Here is a 10777-nt window from a genome sequence, read left to right as displayed (position 1 = left end):
TAGTTTTACTGGTGCAGGTCAGTGCAATCTATGCTCTGTGTGCCTCTAAATTTCTGTGCATGGGGGCAGGGTGGCTCTTCCTGCTGACTGAAACGTCTTTAGTGTCCAGAGATCTGCCCCACTAGTTCACCTATCCCACCAAGTCTCAGCAGTAGGGGATTAGAAGAGTCACTTGGTATATACAGGAACAAGCTGTCACATAAACAAGGTGAAGGGTGAATGAAGTAGAAAGGGATAGAGTGAATGATACAAGAATAGGAATAAATAGAAAATAAAATTAAATAGAATAAAAAGTTTTAAAAAGAATAAAAAGATACTAAAAATATAAAGATAGTAAAAATAAAGGAAAATACTAGTGAATAATATATAACATATAAAAATAGTGATAAAAATGGAAAAATATAGCTGGGCAAGGTGGCACACTACTGTAATGTCAGGCTGAGACAGAAGGATCAAAGATTCTAAGCCAGTCTCAACAATTTAGTGAGGCTGTCAGAAACTTAGTGAGACCCTGTTTCTAAATAAATAAATAAAATATGGCCATGTATGTAGCTCAGATATATAATGCCTCTGGCTTTAAATAAATACCCAGCACCACACAAAAAAAATACAAGGCACAGGCAAACACTGGATATCAAACAAAACAAAAACACTGGCACACAAACATATATATACAAGAAGAAAATAAAAAGGGAACATTAGGAATTATTTAAGCAAAACTGAGTAAAAATTTCCTATTGGAGTGAAACTGAATATGGTGACATTGGATAGTCCCTTACCAGGTGGGTTTTTCTTTCTTTTTGGATTGAGGCCTCCTTTTAGAAAAAATGTAAATGCTGCTCCTGAGCTCTCATTTAAGGCTCTGCTTTCACGCCTGCTAGGTTTTTGGCTGCCTGGTTTATCTCAGGTGTCATGGAGAGTGTGTGTGGGTGGTGGTGGTAGCAGGCCATGCTCAGCTTGAGAGCCAGAGTGGGACAGGCTGGGGAAGGCTTGATTTCCAAGTCTTAAGTGGGCAATAAATTGGAGGACTAGGAATGTCACAGCCCCCTGTAGAGAGAGCTGGGCTGTGGTGGTCTGACCATATATTCCTTAGATAATTCCTCAGAATTTCAGACTGGGAGAACTGAGATGCACTGGTCGAAGATTCCCTCTGTTATTGCTGGATGCTTAAGAAAGACTCTTCAGGAATGGGCATGTAGCTCCATGGCAGGATGCCTGTACAGCATTCACTAGGCCTTAGGTTCAATCCCCAGAACCACAAAAAAGGAGAAAGAGAAAAGAGATGAAAAAGAATAAGAAGAAAAAAATTAAAATGCAAGCAAAACAAACTTCTCCCACTCAGTGGATATTCCCTGCGGCTTAAGGCCCAATTGTTGCTGTTGCTTTTGGTTTCCACAAGCATTTCCTGTCAGCTCAAGCTTTCCTACCAGTTTGGAAACCTGTAAAAATGTTAGTCTCCTGCCCCGAGACCTAGGTTCCCATCAGTGGTGAGCGCTTCTTTCCACTGAGACCCTGGCTTGGTGTTTCCTTCTGCCAGCTTGGGAGCCAGGTTAGCCATCCATTTTATTTTATTTTTTACTTGAAACAGGGTCTTGTTAAGTTGCTAAGAGTTTCCCTAAGTTGCTGAGGTTGGTCTCAAACCTGCAAACTTCCTGTCTCAGCCTCCTAGTTACTGGGATTACAGGCACACACCACCTTGCCCAACTTATATAGCTTCTTCATAAAATGTTACTTGTGTTAATGTGTTTTTATTAATATCATCTTTAATAATGAATATTTCAAAATTTATACTGTATTAAACATGTACATGTATGTGTAACCCCACATCAACAATAGATCTTTGGAGTCCTTAATAAATTTTAATAGTGCAAAAAGGTCCTGAGTAAAAAAGTTTGATTTTTTAGTGTTTGAGGAACTAGGTCTTGTGCTGTGAAATTTCTCTTTGGGTCTCATAAAGGCTGGGGAGTGAGTGTTGGACTGGGAAGTAATTTCACCATTCTTTTAAGACAGACCACCTTACTCAGATGACACAGGATAGGGAGAACAAGCTGAACCTACAAGTTTTAAATCAATTCCAAGATCCTTGCACCAAAAATACAGAGCAAGAGGGATCGAATGAAGGAGGAAGAGAAAGAAAGAAAGTGGAATGAAGACTTCCATGACTTTAAAATCTTCTACAACTGCGGAGTTCACAGTCTGTAGCTTGTAGTGATGAGGAGTGTTGCTAGGAATAAAATGAATTTGGTCAGAGAATGAGATCTTGTAAAGAAAAACAAAACAAGGTATGAAACACTGTCAGAGTTGCATCACTGCCCATCTGGAAGTTGACCAAAGGGATCCATAAGACTGAAGGACACTGAGCCCAGCACCCATTATTACTCATGTCATTGACAGTGATGAGAAAGACCACACACATTGGAAGGAGCTACACTTAAAAGGAAACACCATGTTATCTCTCAATCTGCCTTGCATAACCGATTACTATAAATTTTGAAGATTATCACAACACCCAAGTATTATATCACATTTGCTTGGGTCAGGAGTCCAGGTCCAGCTTAAGTGTGCTTTCTGCTCACACAATTGAACTCAAGGTGGCACTGGCTGGGCTCTTATCTGAAAACTCTGGGGGAGAATTTTCAGCTTTCCTCGGGTCTACAGTGGCACTCCGTTCCTCGAGGTTGTAGGACTACAGTTCCCATTTCCTTGCCTACTGTTGCTTGGGAGTTGCCTTTCTGAGTGACTCTCTCCATTCTCAAAGGCAGTAGTGTGCCTTCTCACACTTCAAACCTCCCTCTTGTACACTTCTGCCCCCAAAGACAGAAAGCTCTACTTATAAATACCCATGAGATTACACCATACCTAGCAGGGAATCTGAGACAATCTCCTGATTTAAGGACAATTGATTAATTACAGTAACCTTCATTATGTCTGCAAAGTCCCCTTTGCCATGTAACCTCACAAAATCACATCTGTGGCTCTGAAAAGGCTATCTTTGAGACCACGTGTTCCATTTGCCAGAGGATTATTCTTTGCTCTCTTCTCAAAAACTCTCAACCCTTCTAAATGCTTTCCAGCCTCTCTTTACTTGTGATTGCAGTGGTTCCCTTAGCAACAGCTGGAGCTGGCGATCTCTTTCCTGATGCAGACCACTCCTGAGTATTTTTCCACAGAACATGCTTTCAGCAGCATATTTAAAGATCTCTCTCTCTCTCTCTCTCTCTCTCTCTCTCTCTCTTCTCATGGAAAACCTTTCACTCTTGCTTCAAATGTCCAGCCTCATACCTCAGTACTGCCCTCTCTGTGTGTTCCCAGCACTATAGTTCTCTCTGTTTGCATACACACTTTCTTCCCCAGCCCTCTGCCCTTTGCCCCTGGCTGGACATTTACTACCAAGCATAGAAACTGTTCTCCAAGAACCCCATGGATCTCCCTCCCAGAATGAGTTCTGTGTCTTTCAAGTTGCTCCCAGTATGGTATGGTGCCTCCCACCACCCCAGGCAGAACATATGCAATCCCAAAGTGGCCCATTTCTGACTCACTAGAGGGCATGGGCCCCCACAAGCAAAACAGTTCCAAAATGCATACAAAGTCCTGACGAGGTACCAGCAAGTAGAAAGTCCTCAATGAGGGTGACTGTTCTGCCGCAAAAGCCACAGTACTGAGAAGAGACAGGAAGGTAGGGAGTGTCCCTGCCACCACTTCCAAGGGTGGTAGCAAGCCCTCCCTGGCTCCTCCTCCAGAGATCGTGGACTCCTTGACTTTGGGACACTGGCTGCTTCCTCTTTGTATACAAAGCTGCTGCCACAGGGGCTGGCCCCACCCCATGGCCACCCTAAGACAGACTATCAGCTGGCCATATCCTGGAAGAAGGGGTGTTTGAACCTGGGTCCCCCTCCATAGTAGTAAAGTCTGAAAGAAGCAGACCCCACCCCGGGTTGTATGCACAACCCCTCCTGTGAGCGAGTTTGTGCACAAGACTGGAAGGCTTTTCCTTCCTTGGCCTGGTGGGGCCCTGAGTCACCTGGGGTCTACCTTTGGGGTGGGCAGGGTAGCACTGGCTTCTCATTCTATTTCTTCCACCGGTTCCCTTAGACCCTTAGCCTCTGCAGTTTCACCCACCTCCCAGCACCCTCTCCTCTTTAGGAGTGCCAAGTGATCTGCATGGGCTCCGCTTTTCAGACACTCAGGGAGCAGTACTCCAAAGTTTCCAGGGCTGCCTCCTGCTCCTGCCCAAATGTGGCTTCATGGCTCTCCCCCAGCCTGCTCCTTATTTTGCCCCTTCCAGCACATCCCAGAAGCCATTTGGCTAGCCCTCTGTTGTGCCAGAGAGCACCTGGGGGATGGGAGAAAGGGAAGAGTAAACAGTGTGTCCCAAATGGACAGGCTGCTTCCGTATCCAGGTTCCCAGCTTAACTTATCTCTGAGGCTGCTGATACTCTTTGAGTGGTTGCCTTTGCCCAAGTTCTAGGTAACTCCAATTTTTGTCATCCTGGCTGCCTCCTTTCTCTAGGCAGCAGGATGACCCCACCGGGAGCTCTGGGTGGGATTCTTCCCATTGTTCTTGTTGCTACAGAAGGTTAGCATGTGGCTTTTAGCCCTCTGAGCTGGGAACTAGAGCCCCCACTCTGGTGGTCTCCAAATGAGTCAGACCTGGGAATGCAGAAACACAAAGAACATACACATGCTCCCACCTACCACCTTGACAGGGAGTGAAGGACATGGGCTGCCTTCCTTCTGGAACTATCTCTAGATCACTATGACCATGCCCAGAGAATCCCCAAGAATGCTTTCGCATTGATCCTCAGAGAGAGATATAAGAGGGATGACAAGAAGGACAACAGCAGAATTAATTTACTATAGCTCCCAATTGAAAATGACCCAAATATACATCAACAGAAAAATAAAATGTAGTATTTTTATACAATGAAGTATTATTCAGCCATACAAAGGAATTAATTCCTGACTCATACTACAATGTAGATGGATCTTAAAAACATGCTAAATAAAAGAAGACAGACAAAAAATATACCATCCCATTCATATAAATGTTCAGAATAGGAAAATTTTCCATTTTTGCTTGTCACCCAATGTAGATTGAGGTGCCCTGTATGAGACAGGATTCCTGTCTGAGAGCTGGAGGGTATGCACAGAGACATGGAACCAGAGGGGATGACCTATGCAGGGCAGGGGGATGGAGGCCCTTGCCGATTTCACCACTCTGGGAGCTGAGGGAGGGGCTGTGCCTCCAGGGACCTTCTTCCCAAGGCTCTCCTCTGAATCTCCAAGGGGTCAGCACACAGAAGCCGCCCAACACACCTTCTGACACCCATTCAGTAACACACTCACATTCAGTGATACACACGTATTCAATAACACACTCACGCTCACCAATGCACCCACAACACATGCACAAGCTCACAGGTTCAATGACACACAATGACAGAGACATCCTCATTCTGTGTCACACGCAAGCACACATGCTCACACAAAATGACACACCCACATTCAGAGATGCACCCTCACTATTCACACACGGGTCTCACATTCTGGAACACACTCACTCTCAAACATATTCATGGATATACACTCACTTCGTGGCACACTTCGTTCACATACACGCTCAGTGATGCACACCCGCACACCCTCAGCGATGCTCCCATACACTCCTGCATGCCTTCACCCTTACACACTCAGAAATTCATGCCAATACCTGTGCTCCTGCACATGCACACAAACACAGAGTCAAACCTGCTCAGTGACCACAGCACACACGTGGGCCCACTGTGCCCACAGGACGGAAAAGGACAAGGAGCTCGCACAGACAGGTTGCAGGCCCCTCTCCTGGCCTGTCCTCCTGTCTTGCACTCCCAGGCCTGGAGGGGATTCTTAGAAAATGACCACTTGCCGTGGCCCTGCTGAGACATACAAGGAGGACATACAGGAGACAGTGACTTGCCTGAAGGAGGCAGAGGATGCAGAATGCAGCTGTAGCCACATCCCATTCCTCCAGGGTGCCTTTTCAGGATGCCAGCTGAGTCCCATGTGCCAGGGGGCTGCAGGCATGACCCTCTGGCCTGCTGCCCACCACTCCACCCCCGTGCACTCCAGAGCACCTGCATTGCCCCTGTGTGCCCGGGGCTCTGAGGACTTGCCACCCCTTAACCGTACCATCTACAGCCCTCCTTGCAGTGCTGAGTTAGCCAGAGACAGCCCCCAGGTCTCGGCCCTGGCTCTTTGGCTGCTTGGAAGACCATGTCCTTCGTTTGTACTGTGGGGACAGTCAGAAGCTCTGTCCCTTCAGAATGACGGGAGGACACCTGTGGGCACAGACTGAGCCAACCCAGGACCACTCCATTTCTGCACCGATGATACTGAGGTCTCAGTAGGCTGCAGGGACTCAAGGCAGGAGGGGACCCCTATGCAGGGCCATCCAAAACCCAAATGCCTTCTCCCAGGACTCGGGGGTGGCCCTCTCCCAGCTCTCAGGGGCTCAGGGTGGGGGTATCACTCCCTGCCTTCCTCCAGATCCCAGAGCTCAGGCATGAGCATGTGGAGCCCCTGCCTGGCCCAGCCCCTGTGCCATGGCCACCCCCCTCCCAGAGCCAGGAGTAAAGGTACCTCAGTGGTATGACCCGGGCTGGCCACATGTCTGCTGGCAAGGGTAGGCTGAACAGGGCGGGTGGCAAACATGACCCGTTTCCTTCCTAGGCGGGCACTCAGCTCCTGGCAGGAGCATCTGACCTCATGCCCGGGCTCTTCAGGGGCGCCCTGCTGACCTCTTTGGTGGTCCAGGAGTGCACGTGCACCCTCTCTGACCCTCCTGGATACCCTGAGCACCCCGCTGCCACGCCAGGGACACTGGGGCCTTGGGACCAGCAGCTGCCCTCTGTCCTCCCACACCCAACAGCATCCTCTCACCTGGCGCCAGTCAGCCCAGAGGAGCCAACAGCCCCTCGTGGACCCTGTCCCTTCCATGCTCCAGTGGTACCCGGGCCGCCACTGTGCCCTGCACCCCACCCCATCCCGGACCCAGCAGAGGCGAGACTCGGCCGGAACAACATCGAGAGCTTTATTGAAGAGACACGTTTACTGAAACCATCCAAGAGAAGGGGATGACAGCACAGAAAGGGACTCCTCCTCAGGGCCGGCCACTAGAGGCCACAGGTCCCGCCCCACCCCCCTCCTGGGGCTCCTGAAGAGGTGCCTCATCCCTCTGTCCCCCAGGCTGGGGTCCTCCTGCCCCCTTCTCCCTTCCTGAGGGCCCCAGATCTGCTCCTGCTCAGGGCGATGGCTTCTGGCCATGCCCACTCACTTCAAAGAGACCCTCCCGGGCTGACCCGCTGCAGGGTGGCCGTTGGCCTATGGCCACACGGGACAGTCACAGGGCACTGGAAAGCACAGCAGTGAATACTCCCCACGAAGCTGAGGAAACTGAGTCACAAGTAACAACGGGGGTGGAACATCAGAGCACAGTCCCAGCCTTTCCTCTCCATCCCTGGTCCAGTTCTTCCCGCACCAGGTGAAGTCACATCAGGGTCAGGGTCACAGTCGTGGGGGGGGGGGTGAGTGCCAACCACACCCTCAGCATTGTAATCCATCCTTCCAGCCTCTCCCGGGACTGGGCTCCTGGTGGGTCTCCAGAGGGGAGCTGCTTAGCTAAGAACACACACACACACACACACACACACACACACACACACACACACACACACCTTTGTCAGGAGAACAGAGAAAGAGCGGCAGGTAGGCAGCTGGCCTAGATCTACACCTAGAAAGCAGAGGTCGGGCTCATGACACTGGACAGGATGGAGCAGGGTCCTGGCTGGCACGGAAGAAAGCTCACAGCACGTGCCCGGGCCTGAAGGGGGCTGGTCGTATGGACCAGGGCTTCCAGCTGCCCGGGGTTCACATGCACACAGACACAGACACACACACCTCATGGTGTTACACAGGAGCGATTTTGCTTGGGGTAGACCACCAAGGGGGCCCTGGGAAGGGTGAGTGGAGAAGAGGGGAAGTTTCATTGGGGAAGCCAGGCAGCTGGCACCGCTGAGATGGCCGCTTTCCACTAGGTCTCCCAGGCCAAGGCAGGGGACCTCATCTAGGCCATGACCGTTAGTCAGGGTGCTGCCATGCTGGCTGCCCTGAACGGCAGGGTTCAGGGCTGGGGTCAGGGGCAGTGTTGCCGTGGGGAGGGAGCCTCTTCCCGCCCCATTAGGCAGCCCTGGCCTCACCCTCCTCTCTTTGGCCTGAGAGGAGAGGAAGACCTGGAGCTGCTGAGCTCCTTTGCCCTGGGAGGACTAGAGGTGGCTCATATCCCCAGCCCCATCCTCATTATCTGACTCCTCCTGGATATCCTTGGGCCCTTCCACCTGGGGCTCCTCAGCCTCCTGTTCTTCTGCCTGCACAAGCCTCTCTGGGACCCAGCCAGGCCCCCCTGGACTGGCACCAGAAGCACGGAACATATGGCCTGGGATGGGTGCCCCGGGGGCCTCAGCGGGTCTCACCCAGCCAAGGCCTATAGGGGCAGAAGCATTTTCATTTTGCGGAAGAGCAGGGGCGGCCTCGGCCCCTCTAGTGGCAGTGGCTGCCTTTGTGGCATTGTTGATCCCAGGAGACGCCCCAGCAGCATGCTGCGGTTCAGGAGCAACCTGGCTGGCATCTTCATTGACAGAGGAGGAGGGGGACTGGGAGGTCTCCTGGCCCGCAGGGAGAGGCTCAGCAGCAGCTCCGTGGGCACAGAAAGCCTGTGTGGCAGGTGGGCCTCCACTGTGCACTTGGACTCCTTCCTCAGCTCTGGACCCCTCATTCCTACCTCGGGTAGCTCCCCGTGCCTCAGTCTCCCGAATGAGCCTGAGCAGCCCAAGAAAGCCGGGAGGGTTCACCTCCAGCCGCATCCTCCTCAGGTTATTCTGGAGCATCAGATTCGGCCGGGCCCCCATCAGCACCTGCCGAACTCGAATCTTGTCTGCGATGGACGGATGGATGGCCCCCTTCTCCAAGGCCACCTGCAGCAGGCCTTCCAGGCGCATCACGTAGGCAAACAGCGTCTCCTGGGGCCGCTGGGAGCAAGTCAGGAACTTCAGGCGCGCTGTCATCGGGGCATCCTTATTCCCAAATACCTGCACCAGTGCCTCCAGGCAGTCTTGCACAGGGGTATCGGGATGTTCCTCCAGGAGCCCGGACAGGAGATCCAGTGCAGGGCCACCCAGGCTCTCCATCAGCCTCCTCCTCCTCTCCCTTTCTGATACGTGGCGCCACAGGTACAGCATGTCGTTGGCGTGATCCAGCCAGCTCTCGAAGGAATCTTCCCCATAGCCAGGCTCCTCTATCCCGGAAAAGGGTCGCAGCTCCTGGTAGGCCATGTTTTCCAGTATAGGCTGCAGGGCCTGACTCCACCGCGCGGTCCAGGATACTACCTCATCTGTGCCCCCTGCCCCATCCAAGGCTCCCTCCTGGCCTCCAGCCCCTCCCTCACCTGCAGCTGCTCCCTCACCTGTAGCTTCTCCCTCTTCCCCAGCCCCTCCCTCACCTGCAGCTGCTCCCTCACCTGTAGCTTCTCCCTCTTCCCCAGCCCCTCCCTCACCTGCAGCTGCTCCCTCACCTGTAGCTTCTCCCTCTTCCCCAGCCCCTCCCTCACCTGCAGCTGCTCCCTCACCTGTAGCTTCTCCCTCTTCCCCAGCCCCTCCCTCACCTGCAGCTGCTCCCTCACCTACAGTTCCTTCTTCACCTGCTGCTTCTCCCTCACCTGTAGCTTCTGCCACTGCCTGCCCCTGAGGCTGTACAAGGAAATTGGGTCTATCCTGTAACTCAGCTTCAGGGGCTTCAGGCAGGAAAACCACAGTCCAGGGTCCCCCATTGCCCGGTATTTGTCGGGGGATCAAACTTCGGTTTAAACCATCAGGGAACTCCACCAAGGCTGCCAGCGTCCCGTGCTCTTTTCCAAAGCCCTTGCCGAGCACCTGGTACCTGCCCTGGGGCCGCAGGGCAGCCTGCACTGTCTCCTGGAACACATCTTCCTCGCAGTCCTCAGGGATGCCCAGGATGAGCAGGGAGAACTGGGCGTTCGCGCCCATCCACCGGCACCACTCCTGCAGCATCTCCAGCGCCAGTGCAGGGGATGTGGGGGAAGGGAGCATGACGGACCCGTGTGAGTTGATGGCGGCAGTCGCTGTAGGGGTCTGTGAGTGCAAAGGGGAGAAAGGGATGTTGGTGTCAGACAGTCCAGCTGCTCCCCTCCACACACACAACAGGAGTTCAATCAGCCTCCCCCTAAATTCTGCAGTAGCCAGGTCCCTATCCCCTCTTCTCCGGTGGGGAGTTCTCTTCATAACACCTATCTCCATCCCCTGTCTGCTAAGCATTGAGCCCCAAGTAGCTCAGTATATCCACCCACTTCTTTTGCAATCTTCCCTTTCATTTGAACTAATGCCCCCCTCCATCCACCTACAACAGTGAGTACATCTCCCCTCCCAACATCATTGACAACCAACCCCTGTAGCCAGGGGTCCTTCTGTCCCCCAAACCCCCACCCCCACCCTGGCAGCCAAGAGTACTCCCCTGCCCAAAGCTCTGAATCCAAGAACCCTTTACTTCTTTCCCATCTCAGATTCTAGATCCTTTCCTCCCTCCTTTGATCCCCGCAGTCTGAGGACCCCATCCAGTACCCCCCCCCTGCACTCACGGAGCTAAGGGTCCCTTCCCCCTCACAGCTGAGCCCCTCCCTCTCCCAAGGTCATCTGCACCTCTGCAGCCAGAGCCACACCCTACCTAGACC

The 10777-nt window shown here is 52.4% G+C and overlaps 1 protein-coding gene across 1 annotated transcript; it reads right to left on the bottom strand.

The window, feature by feature from the left end:
- Nucleotides 1–8300: 8300 nt before the first annotated feature.
- Nucleotides 8301–10139, bottom strand: LOC308278906 (paraneoplastic antigen Ma6F-like; the record flags this gene model as incomplete). Its single annotated transcript, XM_080718906.1, has 1 exon — nt 8301–10139. The coding sequence occupies one exon, from the start codon at nt 10137–10139 to the stop codon at nt 8301–8303; it is 1839 nt and encodes a 612-aa protein (XP_080575032.1).
- Between the last annotated feature and the right edge of the window lie 638 nt (nt 10140–10777).

Source organism: Muscardinus avellanarius (assembly GCF_963383645.1).
Source record: "Muscardinus avellanarius genome assembly, chromosome: X".
Taxonomy (NCBI): domain Eukaryota; kingdom Metazoa; phylum Chordata; class Mammalia; order Rodentia; family Gliridae; genus Muscardinus; species Muscardinus avellanarius.
Note: the sequence above shows the minus strand (reverse complement) of the source record. Positions and strands in the feature narration are given on the sequence as shown.